This window comes from Cyrtonyx montezumae, unplaced genomic scaffold (genome assembly GCF_038088225.1).
Source record: "Cyrtonyx montezumae isolate F1298 unplaced genomic scaffold, pur_monq_1.0 scaffold_0, whole genome shotgun sequence".
Classification (NCBI taxonomy): Eukaryota; Metazoa; Chordata; class Aves; order Galliformes; family Odontophoridae; genus Cyrtonyx; species Cyrtonyx montezumae.
This window is the reverse complement of record NW_027071824.1, coordinates 34,750,151-34,777,381: the sequence shown is the minus strand read 5'-3', so window position 1 is coordinate 34,777,381 and position 27,231 is coordinate 34,750,151. Positions and strand designations below refer to the sequence as shown.

Sequence of the window (27,231 nt, the reverse complement as noted above, 5' to 3'; positions counted from 1 at the left end):
CCTTCTCTATCAGGAATATTTCCAGGGGCTGGAATCTCACATGATCCTGACAGAGACCCTCTTTAGAAAGATGAGTAGCTTTGCTCTTTTGAAGGAAACTCGATCACAATCAGAACTAATGACACAAGCTTCAACTGTATTAAAGCTGGCACATAAACGAGGTGTGGAGCTGGAATACATTCTAGAGGTAAGAATTCCTTTGTTCTTTTCTATATGTCCATTGTAATCTACTACCAGGATATCCCACAGTAGTTTCCTGTGCCTGAACAGAACTGGTAGATGTCAGTCCTATTTGTTGTACATACAAAGTACTCATGGACAGCATGTGTTTTTGCATTGAGAACTTCAGGTTCCAGATGTTGGGTTCCTGGGTTAAATTTGAAAGAGCTGCTTAGTTTTATATGACAAGTGTGTTCTGACCAAAAGCTATGCTTGATGCAGAGATGTATATTTCCTGTAGATTTGCAAGATATTTTTACTGCTTTTTCTGTACATTCACAACAGCGCAGCTATAGTATTTGAGGCTGAGAAAGCAAATAATATATTTAATATATACTCAGGAATAAAAAGCATAGACTCTCAGATACGCATTCATCATGTGCATGAATAATGTGTACCTACAGACCTGGCTGCATCTGAATGAAGATTACCAGGAACTTACCAGACAACTGCAGTCTGTAGAGGGTAACATACCCACTGTTGGTTTGGTGGAAGAGACAGAGGACAAGCTTACAGAACGGATTAAACTTTTTCAGGTACTTTATAGTTATTCTGTATGGAAAAGTTTGATGGAAGGGGACCTCTGTCAGGATTCCAGCTGGAGTCCAGTTGGAAGGACAGTTGGAATAGGTTGGATCAGCCAAGACTTCAGAAATCTTCAAGGATTCTACAGCCAAGCTGAGGGGCAGTTGCAGTGCTGTACCACATCCTACTGGAAAGGTGTTTTATAATGTCCAGTCTAAATCTTCCAACCTATAGCTTGTGACCATTATCATTTTTATGTTGTGTATATCGCTACTAAGAAGCATTTGTCTCCACTGTATTTTTAATTGTACTCCAAATATTTATTGGCCTTTATTAGATTAGCCTTTACTCTTCTATTTGCCAACTTAAAACAAGTGTACCTCCCCAAGTCTTTTTTATAGGCGATGTGCTACAGATCTCTAAACTTTCTAATAGCTCTCCAAAGGACCTGAACCAGTTTCTTCTTGAACTTGGTGGAAGGTGAGAACAGGGCAAAATTGGATGTACTAGATGTGGTCTTACCAGCACCGTATAGATAGGGACAATGTAATGACTTAAGTCCTTTAACCACACTCCTACTTATGTAGGCCACTGCTGTGGTTTACCTCATTAGCAATGCCATGGTTATGGTAGCTGCAGGGTTAAATACACCAGTTTTTTCCATCTTAGCCTGTACGTAGAAAGAAGGTTATTCTGCCCACAGTGCAGAATTTCCATTTCATTTTGAACCTTCTCTGTTTCCTGCTTCATTGAGATTTCAGTTTTATCAAAGTACCTCTGGACTCCGAGTCTGCCTTTTTTTGTGAATGTGTCAATCATTCACCATGTATTAGTGCCATCCACAAATTTATCAAGAGAATGCTCTCTATTATCATCTGTACCTTTGCCTAAGATATTGAAAATATTTGGACTTCAGTATCAACAGTCCTTGGAGTACTTTCGTTATTGACTGCCAGCCAAATGTTAAGCCTTTGATCACTACTTTTTTGAAACCAGCAATGTAAGCCATGCAACATTTCTCCAGCCTTCACTTTCAGCTTCCAGAGGAGGGTGCTGTGGGAGACAGTATCAAAGGCCACACTGAAGTTTATTTAATCCACAGAGTAATTTTGTCAGAGAAAGTAGTCAGCTGAGCCAGTCCATGCTGAGTATTCCTGATAGCCTTTTTTCTCCTTTTTGTTCTTGGAAATAGAATTCATGATCAGACGAATCTAGTCAGCTTTGCGGTTCCTTGAGTTATCTTCCTCTTTCTCACCTGCAATAACAGCTAGTAGTTAAAAGAAAGACTTTTATACCACATCCTTTTATTTTTTTATTTTGTTTAGTTAGTCTGTTCTCAGAATGAGAGTTCTGATCCAGTCCTTGTTTTGTGTCTTGTAATATACAAAGTACTTTGGATATACTTTCTTGTTTTCAGAAAGATGTCTGACACATTTTTCTTGCAAATTTACTTTTCATTCTTTTCTAATCTGAATTTACTATGCATAATGTTTTTTACCAGACAGCTTTCTGCTTTTTTAATGCTATGAGGAGAACTTAAGCAATATATTGTGTGGAGGCAGTTATTATAATTTAGTATTGGTTTTGTTTAGTACTAGGCATTGTTTGTGTTTTCCTCTTTTCTTTGCCTTGTCAGTTACATAAGTCAGTTTATTTGAATCAAGATTCTTGGATTCTACTGCAAAATAATTTTTAATATATTTTTTTCCTCTCTCTGTGACCACATTTAGATTTAAAAGCAGTTTAACTGCTTGACGGGCTTCAATGAGTTCTAGAGAGGGAAAAAAACATGAAGTGCAGTGGACTTGCTACAAAATGCAATAAATTAAAATGGAATACTGAGAAAGCATAGCAGTATAAACTTGCAGAGCTAACTTTCTCTCCTCTGTCATTACAGCATCTGAGATCTAACCTGACTGAATATCAGCCTAAATTATACCAGGTGCTGGATGATGGGAAAAGACTCCTTTTTTCTGTTAGCTGCTCAGATCTTGAAAGTCAGCTGAACCAATTGGGAGAGCACTGGCTAAGTAACACCAGCAAGGTTAACAAGGAACTTCACAGGCTGGAGACAATACTGAAGCACTGGACAAGGTAACCACAGAATTACAGGGGGTGGAATGGACCTCCAGAGATTATTGAATCCAACTCCCCTGCTAGAACAGGTTCCCTAGATTAGGTTGCACAGGAAAGTATCCAGGCATGTTTTGAATAGCTTCATAGTAGGAGATTCTGCAGCCTCTCTGGGCAGCCTGTTCCCAGTGCTCGGTCACCCTTAAATGCTGATATAGTGAACAGTATAAGCTTCTTAATTGCACTGTTGAACTCAAAGTTGTTCTGAACCCAGAACTTTTATATTCCATATTTAAAGGAAAACTATTAGAAATGCGTGTGGTGGTTTAACTACACAAAAATATCCTACTTCCATTCCAAACAAGTGCTATCATACACTCTTATGTACAATAAAATACATACCAGATAACAGTCGGTGGGCAGAAGTCACAAGATATATTATTTAGATAACTAAATTAGAAGTCCCCTTTCTAGTGATGAGAAAGGATGTGTTCTTTGATAAATAGCATGAGTAGCCTCAGCACAGTCTCGTATTGCCATCGCTGGGTTCTTGTGGTTTTGTGTCATTATACATAAGGATGAGAACATTTAGCTACCTTTAGCAATGTTCATATGCTGGGTTTGAAACACATTCTCTAAATGATATACAAGATTTCTCAAATCATAATGTCTCTGGCTTGTTGGCTCACTAGCCTTCCAAGAAAGATACATAAAATGATTATATATATAAAGTTTATGTAAAGGCATTCTCATTCCAACATTTACTTAGCTTATAAAATGATAGGGAGATTGTTCCTAGAGGAAAAAAAAAAACAAACATTATATTTATGATCAGGGATGACACATGCTCAAGCTTTTGAAAGACTGGGCCTTCTCATGAAAAGCAGAAAAAGTGATTGTGATATGGGCTGGGGCACTGTTACAGCTTCTCTGAATTGGTTGATGAACTAGTTAATAGTTTTTCATTACTTAGTATTTCCAAGAAGGTAAAAAGAAGTCACCGGTAGGAATCATGGATATGATGGTTAAAATATGAACAGCTTGATACCTTACTTTTCTTAAAAATTAAATCATGTTTTTCTGATGTATGATAATGGAAAGAAAAAATCTACTTTTTAAAAATGTGACATAGGGTATTTTCTACTAACACATGGAGGAGACTACTCTTTTGGAAGCAAGAAGTGGCAATGACTGTTTTGGTTTTCTGTAAACATTTTTACAGGTATCAGAGTGAATCAATTGAACTGTCACACTGGTTGCAATCTGCCAAAGAGCGACTTGAGTTCTGGAGCCAGCAGTCTCTGACAGTTCCTCAGGAACTGGAAACTGTTCGAGACCACCTGAATTCCTTTTTGGTAAGTCATTCTAGGATGCCATTTTCCCCTCAGATTATGAATAAACAGCTTAGAAATCATATATTTATTTATTTATTTATTACAATTTATTTATTATTTTTTTAACGCAAAAAAATATGAAAGAAAAGAATTTATTACTTCAAGTGAATTTTTCCCCCAAAAGCTGATGTGTTTGCACACTCAGAACTATTTTTATGATTGAAAATAATTTTTGTTCTTACTTTATATGAAGTATTGCTGGTAAACACTAATAGAAAGACCATATTTTTAAAGAGAAATGAGGATATTCTTAGCTTTCTGAGATTTAAGTCCAGGTAGTTGCTTATTTCCACAAAAATAATTCTGCTTATAGGAGTTTTCAAAAGAAGTGGATGCTAAATCGTCACAGAAATCTTCTGTCCTGAGTACTGGGAACCAGCTCCTCAGGCTGAAGAAGGTAGATACAGCAGCATTGCGTGCAGGATTGTCCCAGATTGACAATCAGTGGACAGAGCTGCTCACACAAATTCCAGCAGTACAAGAGAAATTGCACCAGGTAAGAAAGAACCATGAAGGTCTTCTATATTCCAGAAAATTCAAATCATACACTTGGCTCCTTCTCTGAAAGTTGTTTACTCCCCGATTGTCTTTATCCTTTTGAAGAAAGTTAGGAACAAAATTTTCTCCACTATAGAGTGGTAAAGGCTATACTAATGTCTATCAACTGTCTATCCAATACTGCCTAGCACTAGTTGACGCTGATTTCAAACTTTCCCAGTTGCATTCATTAAATTTTAAGAGACAAGCAGGTAAGCTTTTTTAAAAACATTGGTGTACTGTTTGGAAAATAGTGCTGCCTCTTGTCAGCTTGCTTTTTTTCAGAAGATGGTTTTGTTCAAGGTGTGAAAACTAAGTCCAAGTCTGTGGAAGACAAAGTCAATATGGAATCTTTAGGTTTGTCCACTTTCTTTGTATCATGAAGAATGGAAATAAGAAGTATTTTAATATAATGTTTTCTTATAAAGATATGTGAAACTATATATTATATCTTTATTGAGAGCTTTCACATTATTTGTATTTTTACTTCATTATTTTATGAATTTCAGTAATATGTTTAGGGTGTAGAATAATGTTGAAATAGCAAGAAAAAGAATGTGTAGTATAGTAATGCAAGGCAAGGAATTCTTGTCAATTTTCTTCATAGCATATATTTTCATTCTTTTATCTCTACAGCTGCAGATGGACAAAATTCCTTCTCGCCATGCTATCACTGAAGTTATGAGCTGGATTTCCCTGATGGAAAATGTCATTCATCAAGACGAAGAGAGTATAAAAAATGTAGCAGGACAGAAGGTCATTCAGGACTATGTCCAGAAATACAAGGTATAGCATGGAAATATTATAGATTTTCTTTTCAAATTATCTCTATCAAATACATACACAGATGTGAAGTATAACTGACTTAAGTAAAAAACAAACAAACAAACAAAAAAGAACATTGTGGAATGGATAGAACTGTGCACTGATTAGAATGGAGTAATATTTGATGTAGTGGAAAAGAAACCGACATTAGTTTTACTCTGCTGAAAGTTAAAGCAAAAATTTATTTTTTTTAATATACTTACCTTAATTTTCAGGTAATCAAAAGCAATATGCATCTTATTAGATTTAGTTTTCATCCAAAACCAAAAAGCACTTTTTGCGAATAAGTTTTCACTAGTTTTCTGCATAGTCTGTTCTTGAATGAAAGGCGTGCAGTGCTTTACAGATCAATTAATCTATATTAATTTATTAACTAAATTAGTCTATATCTGCAGTGAAAATGAAAGATGGAGTATCTTAAGCTAACTATTAAAGTGAGTAAATAAAATATAAGCTTTAATCAGATCAGTAATATTCTTGTAATAGATCTAAACCCAGGGACTCTGTACTCACTGTCAGAACAGTTTTTTTTCTTTTGAAGAAGAATGTCCTTATGATACATTCCAGATGTTTGTAGAAGTTACGTGAAATATGGATAATTCACATTCTGTCCTCAGAAGTGTCTTAGCAGATTGCTTTACTTCTTGGTTGTTCTTCTTCTAAATTTATAAGAATATTTACTCTAATACCTCTTGGTGGAATAAAAAAAATGAAGACTAAGTGAAGAGAAAAAAAACTAATAAACACTTTTTTTTTTCTTAAATCTGATTCTTTAGACAGGTATCAGTAAGTTTCCTGTTGCTTTTTGCACACGTGTTCATTTTCTTTGGGAGAAAACAGGCAATTTCTTTATACCCAAGACAATGCACAGCTCTTTTGCTTCTAAATATTTAGAAAATAAATATCAAAATTTTTAATTACTGTTCAAATGCTAGAAAAAAGCAAAATTGTAGTAGGTATTGTAATGTGAACAATGTACTCCTCTGTTCTGAAGGATACGAAGAAAAGATTACTTTTTAAAAAATTATTATTTCCTTCTTTTCTAGGGTTTCAAGATAGATATAAATTGCAAACAGTTGACAGTAGACTTTGTGAACCAATCTGTGCTACAAATCAGCAGCCAAGATGTTGAAAGCAAACGTAGTGACAAAACTGATTTTGCAGAACAGCTTGGAGCAATGAATAGACGTTGGCAGATCCTACAAGGCTTGGTAACAGAAAAGGTAAAGAAAACCTACAGCTGCTCTGTTGTGAACTTTGGAAATACATGCAAATATGAAATAATAATGGCTAGAAGCCTCTGCAAGTCATCTAGCCCAACCTCCTACGCAAACAGACCTAGCTTTACAGTTGGATGAGATTGCACAGGGACTTGCCTTCGTGACTTCTGGAAATATACAAGGATGGATTATCCACAAACTATCTTGGCAGATTGTTCCTGTGCTTAAATGCTGTCCCCTCTCTCCGTGGGAAACAGGTTTTTGCTTTATGCCCAATCAGAATTTCTGTTGCTTCAACATGAGTCTGTTTCTTCTCTTTTCACTGTGCACCTGGAAGAAGAGTTTACCTCCATCTTCTCTATAATCATAAGGAGTAGAAGAGTTCAGTGAGCCCCTTAACCTTCTTTTCCCCAGGCTAAGTGAAGTGAGGCTCTTCTTAAGAGTAATGTACTCCAGCTCCCTAGCTACTTCAGTGCCTCTTCACCATTTTATAAATTGAGAGGGCCCAAAATGCATCACCAGAGTCAAGGAGAAGGGAGAAATCTGTCTTCTTGACTCACTGGGTATGCTCTCTATAGTCTAGCCAAGGATATAGTTAGCTTACATCAGTAATGGTCTAAAATGCTGCTTTATTGCTTGTGTTCAAATTATTGTTCATCATGGCCCTTTTTTAGCCAAGTAGCTTTCTGCCAGCCTACATGTTACTTTGTCTGAAATGAAGGACTTCACACTTATCTTCATTATCATCTGTGCACCTGGTAAGAGTATAGTTCATCATGTTGTTCAGTTTATCAAGTAAGACGTTAAACAAGATCAAACTTAAGAGCCTCCATGTTAATCTGGCAGTCTTGTAAGTAGCTACCAGATAGGTCTTGAAAATGTTTACCACTGACCTTTTAAAACATTGCTAAAGCCAGGCTGAACAGTATCTGCAACTCTCCATTTGCTGTTCAGGTCATCGTAGAAGGCAATCAGTTATTTCAGGCTCAATTTGATCTTGGTAAGACTATATTTCTTGCTACTTATTCTTCATGCAGGTAGAAATGATCTATTTTGAAATTTGAAGTATAGCCCTTTTCCATTCACCAGAAACTTCCTCCAGCTGCCATGGCCCTTTGAAAGTGATAGCAGCCTTGCAATAACATTGGCATCCTTGTACACATTCTGTCTTTTTCTGTGGTCTTTTTTGTGTACAGTTTATTTAAGTAGCTCTTAATTCATCTCTCCTCTACCATAACTCATACCTCAGTCTATCCTGGTTATATCAATATTCCATGTCATGACATCATGTAACAGGCTGTTGGATGCAGAGGCACAGTGCACTGTGGAGCTTCACTTCCTTTTTTTTTTGGCAGTCTCCCATGAGTTCACACTCTCCAAGATGAAGATACTCTGAGATGCACTACATTTCCCAGGAGCCTCCACATGATCTCTGATTCTGGATGGCAAGGAGGAGGGGTTTCCAGGTTCCATCACTGCAGTGAGCAGCACAGGCATAGCCACCTGCTCTCTCTCATTTGATTTATTACTTGTAACTCTCTGTTATTATCGTCTTATGTTCTTCTACCTTTTGCAGTAATTTCGTTCTCTCTTCTTATCTTAATTGGATTATTTTTCTTTCCTTCTCCCCAAAAGTGGAGGAAGGGGCCCCCTTGCCCTGTCACACTTGAAACCATGACACTGCCAAAGGATCTGGGATACATGAGATCTTGGCAGTAGAATTGGAGTGAAAAAGGCGCTGGGTAGCTCAGACTATTCTGTGGTTTTCTATTAGGTGCTGATGCATTTATAAGGATTAACAGGAAGGGTTCTGTTCTTCTCCAGCTAGCTCCAGCTAAAATTTTGCTTTCCTAAGGCCAGTCCTGCACAGCCAGGCATCTGCTTCCATGCATGCTTCTTTTTCCTTTTTAGGTCAGTAAGAAGCTCTCAGTTCTGCCCAAAACTCCAAACTGTGCCATCCCACTTCCTTGTGGCATAGGATTTATCTTTTTGTGACTTGAGGAAGTTATCTTTGAAGATCATTTGTCTTCTCCTTTGCCCTTCTGTGCTGCCTCACATGGCAACGTGTTTACTTGGACAAACCAAACTCTACTATAGCAAGTTATTCTAAGTATCTTTAGTCTACTACTTGCTTTCCTTACTTCACTCTCAATTGTCTTGTCACTATGGTCAACTAAAGAAGATGACTCATTCCCTAGAGTGAAGTTTGTCTTAGGTAATATGAATGCTTTTTATGTTAATACTGCTAAGTTCAAATTCTGCTTTTGTTATTTAACTGTTTTATATATTATTTCAAAGAATAATCTGCTTGCTAATTGTCCATTGAATAACACATAGATTAATTATGAACTCTTTTACAAATAGCAAATATATTTTGATTTGAATACCTATAGTGTTTTTAAATTCTGAAAACATTGATTTTTACTGATTCATTTAACTGAGCCAGAATTTAGAGGTAATTGTGTGAGCAAGTACACACTCATTTCTTTGCAGATCCAGATGTTGGAAAGTCTGCAGGAATCCTGGACAGAATATGAAAATAACGTGCAGTGCCTAAAATCTTGGTTTGAAGCTCAAGAGAAGAAGCTGAAAAAACAACAAAGAATTGGAGACCAGGCTTCAGTACAGAATGCTTTGAAAGACTGTCAGGTAAAGTTCCATCCTAAATAACAGTATTTTTATTCCCGCAGTTAGAAACAAGACTTGGTATTTGCATATTAGTGAAGTCCAAATTTCTCTTTACTTCAATGAGAGATTTCATTCCTAAGGTATAAGCATTAAGGAGAGGAAGAAAGAGCATTATTGTCTGTCTCAGAGATATTTAATAGCAACCGGTCATTACTCTTTTTACACTCAGTATTGAAGTGTGGACATTTCCAAATATGTCAGGTTTACTGAACTAGAAATGCTGTTAAAGGAAAATGTTCACTTTCTTCTTTGGCCAGTCATTTGGAACTTGATGTATTGAACACCATGCTTGACTATTCAGAAATTTTTTTTTTCCTGCCTCATCTCTACCTTTCCTCTACTGCCCCATTCTTCTATTCTTTTGCCCCTTGTACTCTCATTTTTTCTGGACCACTCAAAGAAAGATGCAGGAAGAGTGTATTTTTCTTATTAAAATATGTTAAGAATCATACATACTCAGGCATTCAACTATCAAGAAAAGAGAACAATCTTGGACTCATTTCACTTATGAAATGAATGAATGAATGAATGAAGAGTAATCTTGAGTAGAATTGGCAAAGATTATATGATAAGCTCAGCTGTACATAATATACATCAGTTCATAACCATCTCAATTTTTCATGCAAAATTTATGCAAGAGTGCACAACAGTGAATAGGGAAATGCAGTAGAAGGACTAGGAATAGCATGCATTTAAATAATCAGAAGCTTGTTTCAGGAGCTGCCTGACTGGGGATGATTGTAAATTCACCAGTGTATTAAGCACATATTTGATTTTGTAAAGCCAAACAATTTTTCAGGTCATATATTTTAGAAGTCATACTTCTATTTTTTCTGAAGTTCTTAACTCGGATTTTCACACTGGATACATTGCCTGCTATCAGTTTAAGTGTCGTTATGATTTCAGCATAGTAAGAGCATACAACTTAACCACGTGTAATTTACTGTAGCCTGCCAGAATTGGCAAGTTATGCTTGGCTGTAGTTCAAAGCTGAATCTAATATATCACCTCTTTGGTTTCTTTTGGTCAGTGAAGTTAGCAAACATGCTTAGGTAGTCAGTTACAAATGGCAAGACTTTGATCATCTGAGAAACAAATTGTTTTAGAAATAACAGTACCAGGCACTCCCAAGTATCTGGTTCAACTAGGACAAAAGCCCCAGATTATTGATTAACAAATGTTTGTTGCTAGTGTTATGATAATGAGTGGCACCTTTATTTTTCGTCACAGATCAGAAACAGTAATGCATCTTTAATTTTTTCATGACTTCAAAATTATTCAGTAGATATCTCTTCGCAGCGAAGCAGAAATATTTGCTGTTATTGGTGTTTGCAGATTTTCCCCATTTTGCCTTCTGAATTTTGTATTAATCTTGTTCAAATCTAAATTACTCTTATTTCTGCTTGTTGAAAAGACAAACTTGCTATTGGCAACTGAGAATTTTAGTTTACTAAAAAAAAAAAAATACTAGTAGTAATTTTTAGAAAGGGTTATTCAAGGCTGTAATCTGGAGCAAGGTCATTGCTATACATTATAAATAAATAATACAGAAGAAAAGCACATGAATATACAAACAGCAAAAATGTTCTTGCATATATGACAAAACGTATTTAGACAAAAGCATGTGCAGGTACAAATTCTGTTAATAACAAATATTGGCAATTAGGAAAATAACTGCAGTCTGGTTGTCATTGGCTGGAATACAGTGAATTTGTCATCTAGAATAGGGGAAGGCTTACAGTCCTCAGGCAAGGGGCTTTGCTGGGACATGGCTGAAGATTGTGTAGGGAGACGCAGCAAAATGACATATCAGTAGGAAGTCATCATGTCCTTTTCTTCGGATGGCAAAGTTGAGTTTTTCTAGAACCTTGAGCCAACTTTGGATTAATTAAAAAGTCATCTGTGTTCTGGGACAAACTAAGACACACAGTTTTCCCATGTATTCAGACTGCTAACCTATTTTTAATTAAGTTTGAACTCTCGTGAGAGCAGAACCTACTTTGAAGCACAAGTTTAATGTAGTGTACATGCTTTTGTTTAATTTAAAGACATGTAACTGTGATTTAAAGGGACCTTAAATTAATCAGTAAAATTGCTGATGAGTTATGATTCTCCTGAGAACAAAAACAAAGTATGTAAATGAGCCTTTCCTATTTTTAATGTTGTATAAATTGAAGAGCATATGACTGTATTTTCTGTTCCAAGACATTGTCTACCTAAGTGCAGATAAATAAATGCATACAGAAATCTCAGGTGTCACCTTTTTCTTTTAAGGAATTAGAAGAATCGATAAGAACAAAGGAAAAAGAGTTAGAAAACATAGAACTAAGTGGTCTGTCTTTGATAAAAAACAAGAAGGAAGAAGCCACTTCTGCTGTTTTGAGTACACTGCAAGAACTCAATCATTCCTGGGCCAACTTGGATCACATGGTAAAAGTCTTCAGAAATCTTCAGAGCATTTAGGAGGGAGATAAGTAAAAGTTTGCAGCTCATGTATTTCTTTTGTGTTGTAGAGGAAGAGACTATAAACTGTGTCTCTGTTTTCATTCATCTCCAGGCTTGTGCATATACTGCACATAAAATGGATGTGATATTTACTATTTCAAGAATATTTTACATTCTTAAAATCGAAGCTTTTAGCTGCCTCCTGATATTTAGTTGAAAAGGATCGAACTTAGGTAACTACCATTTCAAGCACAAGTAAGGCAGAGTAAGGAGGAGATTAGTACTAGTTGACATCATCCAAAGGTTGATAATATCAGCCTACCTTCTCAAGAAGAGTTCAGTTTAAGCCAGACTGTCTACTGACTTTCATAGGCTGAATTGCCCGCCTTAGGAAATCAAGAAATTTATCTTTAACCTTTTTGAAGCAAGGTAAAATGGATTTCATATATTTTGAGTCCTTGCCACCCTGCTCTTCTGTAACTTGACTCTATAAAGCAGAACTTACTGCATAAGAATGCAGTGGAAGCCCAGGCATGCAGAACAAGTAGCATCTGAGATCAAAAGGAAGGAAATGATTTTAACAAAAGCAAATAACTTTCATGTTGTTAATTTACCTTTTTTTTCCTCCTTCCCTCCTCCTAGGTTAGCCAACTAAAGATATTGTTGCAGTCTGTTCTTGATCAGTGGAGCATTTACAAAGTAGCTTATGAAGAACTGAATAGTTACCTGATGGAAACCAGATATTCTTTATCCCGCTTTTATCTTCTTACTGGTTCTTTGGAAGCTGTGAAAGTCCAAGTCGATAACCTACAGGTAAAAAAGAATACCATACCTCTTCACATGCTAAAGATGGATTTAAGAATGAATGTTGTCCTCATTTTATGGGTGTAGATAAATACATATTTTTGTTGATGTGTTACGGAAATGCATGCATTCTGGCAAATTAAAACATATGACATTTAAAGGACACTTTATCAAATGGCCATTGCATTTCTCATTTTTCTAAATTAATAAAGCGGTAATAGTTGTTTTCTTAGTACATCATTGATGTTGTTGCTTACATTTTGAACTATAAATGTTCCAAAAGCTAAAACTTCTTTTATAAAATTATGTCAGTGGATCTAGTTTACACAGACCAAGATTTTGCTTTAAAGAAAGGTGTTGTCAACTTTCAAAAATCAAAAGTAATAATGCAAAGATTTCTAGATTTTTAAAGTAACATGAACTTGCACTGATAATATTTACCAGCAAATTTACATTTGCACTATCATTTAAATATTTTGTGTGAACGGAAGATCAAACTTTCTAAACCAAGATTTAAAGGTCATCTCTTAACATACTTTACAGTCAATCCTCCATTGTTTGTGTTTTGTTTTTGTTTTTTGGGTTTTTTTTATTTGCCTATCAGACAGGAGTCAGCAAAAAAAAAAAAAAAAAAAAAAAAAAAAACTTTAATTAAGATATTGCATTTACCAATTAAGTCAAAGCCCAATAACCTTATTTTCAGAATAAACTTATTTTTTTAATGCTGTTAATTTTTCATCCAGTTCTAGAAAGTAAATGTGATTTAATTTAATGTCTTCCATGAGTTTATTTCTGAAGGAGTTCCTTGCACTTATGCAGTCATGCAAAAGCATTTTCTTAGAACAATTTCTTTCATATGATCTTTATTTTTTTTAGAATACATTGTGTAAAGAATGTAATTTTTCTACACCTGGCTATTGAGTTAGAGATAGAAACAGTCTTTACATTAAATAACTTTCTAGTTAGATGAAAAACAGGAAATCTACTTTTGCATTCATAACCTGTACAATGCAATTGATACGTAACACTTTGAAGCATTTCTACATCATACATCATTTGAAATAGTTCCTCTGACTTTATTTTTCTATTTCAGAGTCTACATGATGAATTGGAAAAACAAGAAACTAGCTTGCAGAAATTTGGTTCCGTAACCAATCAGTTATTGAAAGAATGTCACCCACCAGTAACCGAAACACTTACCAACACTTTGAAAGAAGTGAATATGAGGTATAAAACGTATTTTTGTTGAACTGTGTTTTTAGATTGATTTACTCAGTTTTGAATCATTTTTATTTTTACTGTTCTTTGCTATTTTATGTATCTTTTATTTTTATTCCTCATTGTCATCATTCCCTTTAGTAAAGAACTGTCCCATTTTACTGCTGATAACAAATGCAACATTAGTTTCTCAAGTAAAGGATTTTGACATTACTGTCTGCAGCTTTTCTCTGTGCATGGCTGTAGTAAAGTCAACAACAAAGATAAATCCCATGATGGAAAATAATATGGCACTTAAAGTTTTGAAAGTCTATGAAAGTTGGATTTGCTACGCATATCAATTTCTCTAGGATTCAGCTTGCAATTTCTAGTTGTAGAAATAGTGTGACAGTCTCTCCTTTATAAAATTTAAGTATTTACCAGTAGTGTGCAAACAGCTTTCCCAACTTTTAATCCAGATCAGAACCAGTCTGAAGATTTACTCAGAGAATCAAATCTGTCAAATTTGGGTTTGTGTGTGTTTTTTTTTTTTTGTTTGTTTTGTTGGTGGTTTTTTTTTTTGTTTTTTTTTTTTTGCTTTTTTTTTTTTTGAAAACAATAGTCATGCCAAACTTTCTTTGGTTCATCCTGTACTAGAAATTGTAATTGGGGAGAAAAGATATGGTAAGATTTAACAGTTCTGGTAGCAACAATTGAAAAAAATTCACTTTACTAACTACAATTGAAAATACTGAGATTTCCCTTAGTAAATAAATAATGAGAAAATTTGGAAAAAATATTGCATTTGAGAAAGTAACTGTTTAAGAGTGAATAATTCAATTAATGAATAATTCATTAATGAATTTAAAGATTTTATGAGGATTTGGAAGGAAACTGCAGCAGAATATATGTTTTCATATTTACACCTGGTTTGGGCTTCTCAGGCTCTTTGTGGAATCTGGTTCTTGCAGGTCATGACTGGCCATGAACTGCTTTTTGTGACAAACCCCAAACAGTGCTAAGTGGAAATGGCAGGAGATGCATTTCAAAATGCCTTCAATCTTTGACCTCAAACATTAATATGCAGCATCAGACCTAGTGTGATTTGTGAGAATGTTGTATCAGTGTATTTCTTTTATTACTTTTTGTCCCTAATGTCTGAATCTTGATTATTACCAAATTTCTGAAAAGCCACAATAGTCAGGAAACAGCAGTAAAGAAGCGAGACAGGTATGTGCAGGCCACTAGGCTTGGGTCATTTGTCCAATCTGTTCAATAGGTGGAACAACCTTATGCAGGAAATTGCAGAGCGACTGCGTTCCAGTAAGGGTCTCCTTCAGCTGTGGCAGAGGTACAAGGACTGTTACCAGCAGTGTTCTTCTACAGTCCGTCTGCGAGAAGACCAGACCAATGAACTGTTGAAGACTGTCACCAGTAAAGACATTGCTGATGATGAAATAACCACATGGATTCAGGACTGCAATGTATGTTTACTTAAGCTTGACACTTTTTAACATCTCCTTGAGCTAAAAGTCAAAACAGTTACTAAACAGCATAGTTGATATATTGGAAGCTTGCATACAAATTTATTTTTGCTGAAGGATCTTACTGATGCAAGAGAGGCAGCTTTACCTTTACTACCCAAGTCTCTATTCTTTGTTGCTTTGTTGTTTCAGTCTTTTTCTGAATTCATCTCTCTGGAGAAGATGGATAAATTTTATCATTTATTCAGTCTTTATCCCCACTTATCAAAGGGTTCTTTGCTCTACCAAGAATCTTACCAAATCACTAAGTTTTTTACTGTAGCCAGAAACATAAGTTCTGTATTTCCACTAGTCAAGGCTAATCACTTTTTCTGAATGAAAACTGTGTTTTCTGGGCTTCTTGACATTCTTTCTTGTTATTCTTCTATTTTCAAAACCATGCCTCAGAGCTATAAGGTAATTTATCTCCTGTCTGTGTTTACATACATTTTGATATGTTTGAGTTAATTTTAAATGCCATTGATAAAAAAAAAAAAATTAAAATGGTATTTGTCTTAGGGTGAGAAAAATAGTTGCAAGGAGAAAAACTAATGCATTAATGAGTTTTTTGAACTAATTAAACTAATTAAAATAGTTCAGACTGATATTTATTTGATGTCATGATGTCACATTCTTTATCTGTTATATTACTCAATTTACAAAAGTTAATATTTGTCATTTTCTGTAATTGATAAAGGATAACAAAGGAGCCCTAAACAGACCTCATTTGATCCACAGTGAGAGTTGCCAGTGCTTAGGACCAGCATATCAGTAAATCCAAAGTATTCTTTTCAACAAATGTTGCCTCATCAGTAAATCTGGCTTACTCAATAACAGCTGAATTATCACTTTTTTATATATACTGATATACTTTTTTTTTTTTAATATCTTTTCCTTTGTTTGCAGAGTACCTGTAGACACTTTTGCATTGAAATACTGTAGTAAATATAAATTCTTTATGTACAGGTGGTGCTTATTGATTTTGTTTCCTCTTTGTAAAGGGAATAACATGAGCTGGGTATCAGGTTAACTATTTATATCTTTATTCAATCTGTTGCCACAGGATCTACTTGCTGATATAAAGACAGCACAGGATTCACTGATTGTTCTTAAGGAGCTGGGAGAGGAGTTAAAAAGCCGGGTGGAGGCCTCGGCTGCAGCAGCTATACAATCTGATCAGCTGTCTCTAAACCAGAATCTGTCAGCCTTAGAACAAGCTCTCTGCAAGCAGCAGACTGTACTCCAGGTATGCAGAGAATGTTTTCAGTTCCTGCATCTGATCATCCAAAAACATACAGATTACCCAAAACTACTTGGGAAAAGAGAGCAATGTTACCTGTTCATCTGCATTTTTCAGTCTTCCCTGGAAGCCAAAGCAGAAAGTAGAAAATCTGCTGAAGTACAATGCAGTGACCTTGACAGAAGGTCCATGTTCAGGGAAGAGGATTGCAAACCTACCAGGGGAATGTGTATCTGGAATGCCAAAGGGGACATTCTTTGTGAGGACCATAATATTGCTAACGTCCAGATCCACAGCTACTGCTTCCCCAGAGAGAGCCTCTCTTCGCAGCTTGTTCTTCAGAGATAAAACAAAGGAGGAAAGATTTGGAACAGCTGTGTAACACTAATTCCCATTAATGCTGGTGACCATACTGACACCAGCAATTTGTCTTAAAGCCTTGACATTAGATGTTGCTAATTGCTTATGTCACTTGGAACTAAAGTACAAAAATAGAGTGGCAGAATGTGTTCCATTTAGGGAATTATATGAGTGAGAAGGCAATAAGACAGTGGCTTCTGTTTGGATGACAGTGGATTTGCCAAGAAATTCAGTGTTGTCTAGAATATGTTCATTAATATGAAACAAAACAGAAGAGAGGTTTTTATTATTTGAAATTTCAGTAACAGAAACTAGTGGTTCTCTTTGTTCACAAAGTAAATCAAATAGAGGGAGCAGCTTTATAAAAGGAAGTTAGAGAAGGTTATCTGTCTTAGAGTAAGCAAGTCTTTGTACTGAAATGCTACCTTTTTGCAATGATCAAAAATCTTATTTTCTCACCTGGTGCAGACATTGCAGCACAGTCCTTATGATGAAATAATAATCTTAAAAAAACATTATATCTACAGTCTGTAAGCTGAGCAACAATTGCAAGTGCTCCTAGCCTATATAGCTATATGTATATAGCTACATATATATCTCATTATAGCTATATAGCTATAATAATCAGGAGTGTAACAACAGTCTGGATGATATGTAGCTTAAGTTACTAAATCCTGGGTCATTTTTGATTGAAGGCTGGAGTATTGGACTATCAAGCGTTTGCTAGGAACCTGCAAGACCTTGAGGCCTGGGTAACAGAAGCAGAAGCAAAACTGAAAGGACAGGATCCTGGTCACACATCTGATCTCTCAGCAATACAGAGTAGGATGGAGGAACTCAAAGTGAGTAACAAAGAGAAATTGTTCTATTTTTATGTTAGCCTAGTTTATTTACACATGGTATGCACAAATGTCACATGTACATTCTATACGTATTAAGGAATAGTCACTCATGAAAAGCAAGACTGAGGAATTTGAAGTTTGATGGCAGCCAGGGAGTGACTGTACATGTTATTCTGCCTCTGAGTAAAGAAGAAAAGGAAAAGCAAACTGCTTAGATTTAAATGAATACCAAATCAAGGTGGGAGTGGAAATGTTAGTATTTTGGGGAGATTTCCTTTATCTTATTTTTTTTTCCTCAACTTATTTTGAACATAAAAATTTCCTTACTCATTCATGTTTAGTTCAGGAACCAACTCTTCTATTCCTTTTTGATATCTTGTTATACTGAAGTATAATGAAACATTCACACCGTACAATGTTAAGCTCTTAAATTCTGTGTTTTAGCATGTATTTTTTTCTTCTTCTAGAGGCTCTGAGAGAAAGTTGATAGCTTTTGCCATCTAGGCTGGCTGGTGTTTTTCATTTTAATCTTCAGATACTTTTTTATTTGGTTAATAGTGAAATAAATGTTATTCTACTTTTGGCATACTAATAAACATACATTTTCCTAAATTAATGATCTGGATATTTCTGCACAGTAAAACGTTTGTTTGTTGAAAGGGTGAATAAATTCAATGTGGATTTACTAGCCTAGCATTCAGGTTAGGAAATGAGGAAAAATGCTTTCTTCACTGTCCTACTTTTGCATTTGTGAGATGTGTATTCTAAATTCAGCAATATGTGTAAGCTAAACTTGAGTTTACTTCTCTTTTCCTGTTTAAACATGAACTTCAGTCTTCTGGACTGAGACTAAAGAGGCAGAAAGCTAAATATGAATTTTCTCCCTGGCATAGGAATTGCTTGCTGCTTGGTGGCAACCAAGGCCATTCAAAATTTTTCAGTGCTAGCTCAGTCTATAGTAGTGTAATGATCAAACCTCCTTCTTATCTCTTTTATTGCTTGTTGCAGAGTCAGATGTTAAAGTTTAGCAGCATGGCCCCAGATTTGGACCGTCTTAATGAGCTGGGTTACAGGCTTCCTCTGAATGATAAAGAAATCAAAAGAATCCAGAACCTGAACAGACAGTGGTCTCTGATCTCGTCTCAGACTACAGAGAGATTCAGGTGGGAATAGCTAAAGATTGTTGAATAGCTTTCATAGATGACAATAGCTAAAAAGTATACTTTTTTATTAACCAAAGCTTCTCGCCTTGTGTACTTATGAGTTAGCAGTGAAGCCAATGAGTTGTGATTTTGCCACAAGTTAGAATTTGACATGAGGAGGAAGAATATATATATATTTTTAGTGTTATTTAAATGAGTAAAACGATGCAACTGAATAGGAAAAAGCAACACTATATTATTAGAATTTCTGCTTGAAAATTCATTGCAAGACTCAATTCTGAGTGTGAGAACAGGAGACCTTAACTGAATTTATCTTTCTTTTTTTCAGTAAGCTGCAGTCTTTCTTGCTGCAGCAGCAGACCTTCTTGGAGAAATGTGAAACTTGGATGGATTTGTTAGTTCAGACTGAGCAGAAGCTGGCGGCAGAGATTTCAGGAAACTACCAGAGTCTTTTAGAGCAGCAGAAAGCACATGAGGCAAGTCATGTATATTTATGCATTACTACAACTGTGTATAGTATATCAATATTCTACATATATGTAACTGGAACGCACATTCTTTTGAGGAGTAATATGATAATAAGTTTTGAATTAGATTGCTTCCATTTTTTTGAATATCTTAATTTAAAAGGAATGGCATGCAAATATGTCAGTGTTACTCAGTTGGGAGGAGGGCTTGGTTTCCCATCTTCTTTTTGTTTAGAGTATATTGCTGTGTTTCTGGTGCTTGTCTCCCGTACATGGTCTGCTTCAGATTGATTTGTACCAGAGAAATCAGTGCTTTATTTGTCTTCTCATAAGACCTAACTGTCTTCACACATTTTGACCTTCTGTCTTCAGTCCTACTTGAAGATCCCTGTTCTTTCATTTTATTCTGGTTTTGTTCATTTGCCAGTCAATTACCAACATATACAGCATCTGAAAAGCATGTTAAAGGAAGATTTTCTACCTCCTCCTTTCCCCCCTCACTTCCTCCCTCTCCTCCCTCCCTCACTCCCACCAGCACTTTAACTTGGCCAACTGTTTGTTTTAAAGTAGTTTTGTTGACAGCTAAAATTGTACTAAAAGTTTGTTTCACCAACCTGTGTTCATCAATTAAATTTAGTAAGGGAAAGCATTAGAATACTCTTAAACTTGAAAGAAAGTAAGATGTGCTCTTGTATTCATGCAATAGATACCCTGTACAGATATTCTTGTATTCTTCTTAAAATCTCAAAGAATTAATAATAATTACTATAAGCAGTAAGTAATTCTATCCTTGTCTCTTGTGCAACAGCTATTCCAGGCAGAGATGTTCAGCCGCCAGCAGATTTTGCATTCAATCATCTCTGATGGGCAGCACCTCCTAGAACAAGGACAAGTAGATGACAGGTAGACATTATTGCGTTGTTTCTGCTGCTTTCTGTACAGAGAATGTTACAAAAGATGTCATCATTCAGATCATGCTCTTCTGAAGCAGACTTTACCATTAATATGGTTAAGCTATTAATCAGACTTGAAATAAGACTCCTCTTTAAGATGCCATGGGGTAGTTGTGTTTGCATTTGGGAATGCAGCAGCCTTAAGGCTGCTTCTTTTACCAAGATGTCTTGTACTGTCAAATAAATCACATGTCTGTTCTAATGGAACTTCAAAATATCTTTCACTAAAAGACCTAGCAGTAATTGATTTACAGCGAGTTTCGCTCCTTTTTTGACAGCTGGGGATATACCTCAGAGAGGATTGCCTGAAGCAATTACCTGTAATGGTATTCCTTCCTGTTTCAAAGATTTTGTTTTAAGTAATTCTGATCAATTGAATGGAAATCAGTGGAATGCCACTATCTTAACGCTTGTGCATATGTATTGGCTTTGGTGTCATTGTTTTAGTATAAGAATTCAGGGGGAGGAGGGGGAGGTTGTGAGAATCTTGCTAATCATTTGTATATCTTACATCTGCTTTGAGTTACTTCAGCTCAAAAACTTCAGCTACTTCAAACTTTAAAATTGTGAAACCTTGATTTACTATGAATTTGGATAGGTCAAACTAGTAATAATTATGTTTTCATTGCAAGTAAAAGAGTTGTGTGGGTTTGTTTTTTTTTTTTTTTTTGTTTTGGTTTGGTTTTTTTTAGTCTTGATAATTGGATCCCTTAGATTCCCTATATATATCATCTGTGGAGTTCTCATCCTTAGTCAACTGTAGTGAGAGTTCAGAGCTTTTCTTCTAGTGCTTAATAATTAGCAGCCAAAGAAACTTTCCCTTCTCTCCAGTTTATTTCAGTAAATAAATAGATCAAACTAAGAAAGTTACTGCAGATTTTTATTTATTAATTTATAATAGGGATGAATTTAATCTGAAGCTGACACTTCTGAGTAATCAATGGCAAGGAGTAATTCGTCGAGCACAGCAGAGGAGAGGAATCATTGACAGCCAGATCCATCAGTGGCAGCGCTATAGGGAGATGGCAGAGAAACTACGCAAGTGGCTGGTGGAAACCTCCTGTCAGCCAGTGAGTGGTCTAGGAAATGCTCCTATCCCATTGCAGCAAGCCAGAGCATTGCTGGATGAAGTGCAGGTATGTCCAGTGTATTTGAAGAGGAAAAAACATACTTCTTTTTTTTAACCACCTTTGTTATTTAAAAAATTCTTAAAAGTGGATTAGTTTCAGTCTGCTTTACAGACAGCAACATTAGATATCAGTTGTTCTTTAAAAGTGGCAAAGTGTCATAAGCAACATTTTGGTGGAAGGAAAGTAAAGAATATGCAAATGGCAAATTTAACAAACTCTCTCAAGCCTTGATTGTTTCTGTTTTTGCTTTGTAACTAACTCCATACTGAAGCTGTCATGAAAAAAAAATCAAACACATTAATGTCTGATTTGAGGAGTATTTCCTAGCTAACAGAAAAAGATACCTTGAATGTTTGATGTGATCTTCATGTGAGGCTAACAGTATTTGTTTAGCAGCTTGGTGTCTTCACGCTTTTTTAACTGGAAGATATTGTATAATAATAATGCTTATAAGAACAATCAGTTTTCAAAGAGCTATTTTTCCTCAAGTTTGGTTGAGATGCTAATATGAATGAGGAGACAAAGTCTTCCATGTCTTTAACTCCTTGGAGAAATTTTCTAATGATCTACTTCCGTAAATGATTACAAAATGAAAGTTAGGGTAAAGCATTTGGGCTGTAACTCCTGCTTTAGTCAAGATATGCAATCAAGTAAAAGTTAATTAGTCAAATATGGGCTTGACAATGAGTTGTAATTAATTGCTCATTACAATTAAAAAGACAAAGTTGTCAAGAAGATGTTTATATTTGCAGCTAAAAGAGAAAGTTCTCCTAAGGCAGCAAGGGAGTTATATCCTGGCTGTGGAAGCTGGGAAGCAATTGCTGCTGTCTGCTGACAGTGGAGCTGAGGCAGCCCTGCAGGCAGAGCTTACAGAAATTCAGGAGCGATGGAAGAAAGTTAGCACCCAACTGGAGGAACAGAAGAAACAGGTTGCTTTATTACTAAAAGTAAGTATATTGTTGCAGGGTTTTTGTTTTGTTTGGTTTTGTTGTTTTGGGTTTTTTTTTTCCTGTACTTTTGATCAAGTTCACTGTTTCTCATTGTGAGCTATAGCGAAGAAAAGTTTTCTCAAGGGATGAGTACAAATACAGGAATTGCATGTATGTTAAATAAACTCTTCATTTCACTACCTCTGATTTTAAAATATTGAAAAATAGAAATAGTAATATTTTGTGGTAGGCTCATGTGTTTCTTGATATCTTTTAACTGATATTTCCATGCCCATCAGTACTAATAAGGAATATTCCTACCAGTCCTATTTTCAGTTTAAAGCGATTATGTACTTCATTTTCCACACTAGTTAGCCTTCATACATGTGGCACTGAAAAGTAGATCTATCTTATTTTCTCTCATGACAATATCAGTATCTACTTAGTGAGTTTGTGTTTCCTTCATATATCATGAGCATTTGATGTCTTAAGTAATGAACTTGGAAGAGGCAGACTTGAATTTCTTTTTAAAGTAAGCAGACTTCAGAATGCCTGCTAACCTCACTTCAAGTACAAAAGATGATAGACTGGGGTTTAAATTTTGTCTGTTTGTCTTTCCTTTTTGCTTATTTCATATGATAGAATGAAAATTGAACTTGTGTGCATTAACAGAATAAGGCAAGTGCTTTTAGAAGAGTTTCAGAGGTCTAATGGGTTTACCAACATGTTAGTTTTGTTTGTAAGAAGCAAAGTGATGCAAGAAAATTATGTATTATTTTGGAAGAGTTCCATTAAGTATATTTTTCTTCATATTTCAGGTCTTGTTCCTTTTACCTTGGTTTCTAGTTGAGAAATTGTATCAGAAAATTTTAGTCATGAAATCTTGTATATATGGAAGTGAAAACTTCTGTGGTATTTTGTCCCAGTGAAAATATAGAACTTGGTGCTTGGAGGGAAGGAAGCATGGAAATTACCATATAAATTGTCACATAGATATATAACCTTCTTTACATAATGCTACTATGGTCTTAGGAACATGAATTTTCATTAGCCTTCTGTTGGGAGAAGCATAAGAACATATTCTGAGAGAGTATTTCTTGCATTAAGAACATCACAGACTTTGACTTCAATTTTCGTGGTTTTTTCTTATTTTTTGGGGGGGAGGAGGGTGGGGGGGTTGTGTGTATATGTGTGTAAGGGCATATTATTTCATTAGGAGAGAATAAAGAAGACACCAAATAATGGGGTTATTATGCAAGACTTGTTAGTTGTAATTTTTCGTCCTGAAGATGATCATTAAATAATGATATAAACTGGAAAAATGCAAGAGAAATATACAAAAGCAATGCTAGAAGCAGAATACCTTTAAATAGACAATGAGTTAAAATAAATTCTGTAATTTTCCAGTATTATACAGCCAGCATTATTAAGATTTGACTGGCTTATTACAGATTTTTGTGTGAATACTTTTTCAATGGGCTTTAACAAGCAGATGAGACAAAGCTATGGCATCACATGGTGGTAGGATTGGCTATCGCATAGGACACAAATTTTTGTAAAGTGTACTTTCATGAAAGCTGGATAATACATAATAGGGTCACCATTTAGAGGAGGTGCTGCAGGTACTTCAGTCTGACCTGAATTCACACTACTCCAAACTTTTTTTTTCTGAATCTCAATGTACCAGGCATTCAAGAAAGGAAGTGGAAAATCATTTGGAGAGTTACAGATGTTTCTGAAAGGATGGAGTTGGAATTAGACAATATTACAATAACAGGAGGCTTTGACGTCTACATTTTTTCTCATAAAAATCAACAGAAAACAAAACAAAAATAACTTTAAAAAGATTTTAAATCCAGTTAAACATAGCAGCCTAATTTTAAGACTCTGAGTATTATTTAGAGGAGAATTTCAGTATATGTTATTATTATGGAAATTTTTCACTGTGTTGATTGATTTGACTGAACCCTAAGTGCAGTAAGTATAATCTAGATCTGAACAGAAGTATAATAAACATTCTGCCCTTAGGACTGGGAAAGATCTGAAAAGGGCATAGCAGACTCTCTGGAGAAGCTAAGATCATTCAAAAAAAAGCTTTCTCAGCCTTTGCCAGAACACCATGATGAGCTGAATGCAGAACAGATTCGTTGCAAGGTAAAGTGCTTCTCTGTTATTTCATCATCAACAGGCTTTACCTTAATGACTGCGCAAAGTAGCCAGGCATCACTGTGACCAGCTAAGAAACTATCCTTGTAACATTTGAACAGTATAAATCCTACAGGGTAATAAGAGAAAAGTTCAAAGGGAGCCTGTATTTAGAAAAGATCAAAAATATTAGAATAGAGTCTGAAAAATATTATAGAAGTACTAAATACGGGTAAGTTTCTATAATATAAACTCTTGTTTCAAATTTAAGCTCATGATATCTAAACATTTCTTTTAGTGCATCTTATTTGATATGAGATTACTGCTGAGGATCTTATTAATGTTTTTGTTATATTCTTTGCAGTTTATAAATGTGATAATACTTGAAAGCACTTTCACTACAGACAACTCCCTAAAATTTTTGAACTTTAGAGAAATCTGAGTGCTAATTTAGTTTGTGAATACTTAATACAAGGCTGATGTATCATATTCTGTTGGGTTTGAAAATACTGGACCATATGGAGTTGGTATTTTCTTTTTCTTTTAAGCAAGGCTAAAGTAATCCTCTTGAAATAGTGGATCTGCTCAGATATGACTTCAGTTCTGTGAGATAAAAATGTTCATCTTGTACATGTCCTTTTTGCTTATTCACTTCTTTTAAGGAATTGGAGAATGCTGTTGAAGGATGGACAGATGACCTTGCACACCTCTCTCTGCTGAAGGAGTCTTTGTCTGCATATATCAGTGCAGATGATATTTCAGTCCTCAGTGAGCGCATAGAGCTTCTTCACAGACAATGGGAGGAGCTGTGCCATCAGGCAAGTATGATACTTAGCTTTGATATGAGCATGCAAATTAAAAAGGTGTTGGAGGAAGAATTGAATGCAAGTGGAAGCTTTTAGTAAAGATACTTTTAGGAACAGGTAAAATTCATACTTGCACGTTTCCTGAATCAGGTGTAACATCTCCATTGAAATATTTCCTTAAATATTGCTTAGATTTTCAGATTTTTTGAACTTAGCCTTTGAGATCATATTTAAAACTTAAGAAAAAAAAAGTCACTATGTGGTATAGGACTGCAGCACGGAGAAAATGGAAGAGGTACAGTTAACTATGCTTTTGTGGAGGAGGTGTACGCAGAAAAGTTGTCCACTCCCCTCTCAGCACTTCTCTCATACCTTCAGTTCTGCTGATGTTTTCTACCTCTTCAGATGTAAATGTCAGCACTTTTCTAAGTCCAAGGGTGACTTGCTTGGCTGTGAAATGAGCTGAAGAGAATCGTTTGATTTTTTTTAGCTGCATCATGCTATTAGTATATTTCTTGCATCTTTTTCCATTTAGAGATTTTACTCCCTCATCCAATTTCTGAGATTATGTTATTCCTGTAGTTCAGTAGATGTTGCTGGGCACGTCTGAGGCTAGCTTGAAAATAGTTACCTTACATAAAGTTTTCATGAAGTCTTCAAAAATAGGAGATATTCTCAATCTTCTCAGTTAATGGTGAGAAGCTTCTTATTAGGTTCATTTGAATGAGCCAACACAGATACATCTAAACTACTGTGTATTCACTGAAGATATAACTATAGTAAAGGAAGGCGATGAGTAAAGAAGTTTTGTTCACATTGAGTGCTTCAAGATGTAAACTGCTGCAACAGTGTTCAACTTATTGTTCAACAGTGTTGCTTATTTATGGAAAACTGCCATCAACTATAGAACCACAAAAAGGAAATGCTGAGATCATGGATGCTACTGTTAAACCTTACGTGGTAGTCACTGAACACAGTAATTGCTTTTTGTAATGAAAGAGCAGATACAGTCTTCATCTTTTTAGCTGAAATGCTAGCATAATGTCAGAAACAACTTAGAGTAGATGAGGAAATAGTTCAAATGTCTGAAACTGCAGAGATGGTTTTGCTGTTCAACCTCTGCTACCCCTTTGATTTCAGTTTCCATCCTTAGCTGTCAAGGGAGGACTGTTACTCATAGTCTAAGACAATAATACTGCTATAGATGTTTTTTACACATTGCAATGCTTTCATTCCTTCTTTATTAATAACAGTATTTGACTGTTTTATGTTTATTACCTAAGCACTTTCTGAATCCCTGAAGGTAACAGCAAGAGTCAGGAGAAATATTCATCTATAAATAAGTATATTGGGGACTCAAGCAGAATACTACTTATGCAAAAAAATATTTATAGAATAAAAAGTGTATCTTTGGTTTTGCTTTGCGTTTATGCACAGATCGTGTAGTTTAACCCATGCTATATGTGTTAGGTTTGTTGTTTTTTTGTTTTTGCTTTAATCAAGCATTTACACCTTTCTTATTATTTTATCTCAAAATAAACCATTAGCATGCTTTAAAGCTCTTGAAAGTTTGCCAGTTTTTTTTCCTGAACGTTATTTTTTGTTCTTCTAATGAAACCTTAAAGACACTATGAAACAATATATAGACATGGTACTGAACCTAATACTTGAATGCCTCCCTTTATGTAACAGAATGGCAAGAATCCTGAGAATAACACCTCCAAACTCTCAGAGTCATGCAAAGTT

The 27,231-nt window shown here is 35.3% G+C and overlaps 1 protein-coding gene across 1 annotated transcript in view; it reads left to right on the top strand.

Moving 5' to 3' along the window:
* SYNE1 (spectrin repeat containing nuclear envelope protein 1) overlaps positions 1-27,231 on the top strand; it is a 276,072-nt gene that overhangs the window by 209,131 nt on the left and 39,710 nt on the right. Inside the window, exons 106-126 of the mRNA XM_065732123.1 lie at positions 14-187; positions 624-755; positions 2,642-2,838; positions 4,040-4,172; positions 4,525-4,707; positions 5,385-5,534; positions 6,620-6,796; positions 9,287-9,442; positions 11,756-11,911; positions 12,569-12,739; positions 13,824-13,957; positions 15,207-15,411; positions 16,514-16,696; positions 17,746-17,892; positions 18,901-19,055; positions 19,384-19,531; positions 20,331-20,425; positions 21,377-21,611; positions 22,358-22,552; positions 24,563-24,688; positions 25,342-25,497. Of these exons, the coding sequence (XP_065588195.1) occupies positions 14-187; positions 624-755; positions 2,642-2,838; positions 4,040-4,172; positions 4,525-4,707; positions 5,385-5,534; positions 6,620-6,796; positions 9,287-9,442; positions 11,756-11,911; positions 12,569-12,739; positions 13,824-13,957; positions 15,207-15,411; positions 16,514-16,696; positions 17,746-17,892; positions 18,901-19,055; positions 19,384-19,531; positions 20,331-20,425; positions 21,377-21,611; positions 22,358-22,552; positions 24,563-24,688; positions 25,342-25,497 (3,408 nt within the window). The remainder of the gene's footprint in view (positions 1-13; positions 188-623; positions 756-2,641; positions 2,839-4,039; positions 4,173-4,524; positions 4,708-5,384; positions 5,535-6,619; positions 6,797-9,286; positions 9,443-11,755; positions 11,912-12,568; positions 12,740-13,823; positions 13,958-15,206; positions 15,412-16,513; positions 16,697-17,745; positions 17,893-18,900; positions 19,056-19,383; positions 19,532-20,330; positions 20,426-21,376; positions 21,612-22,357; positions 22,553-24,562; positions 24,689-25,341; positions 25,498-27,231) is intronic.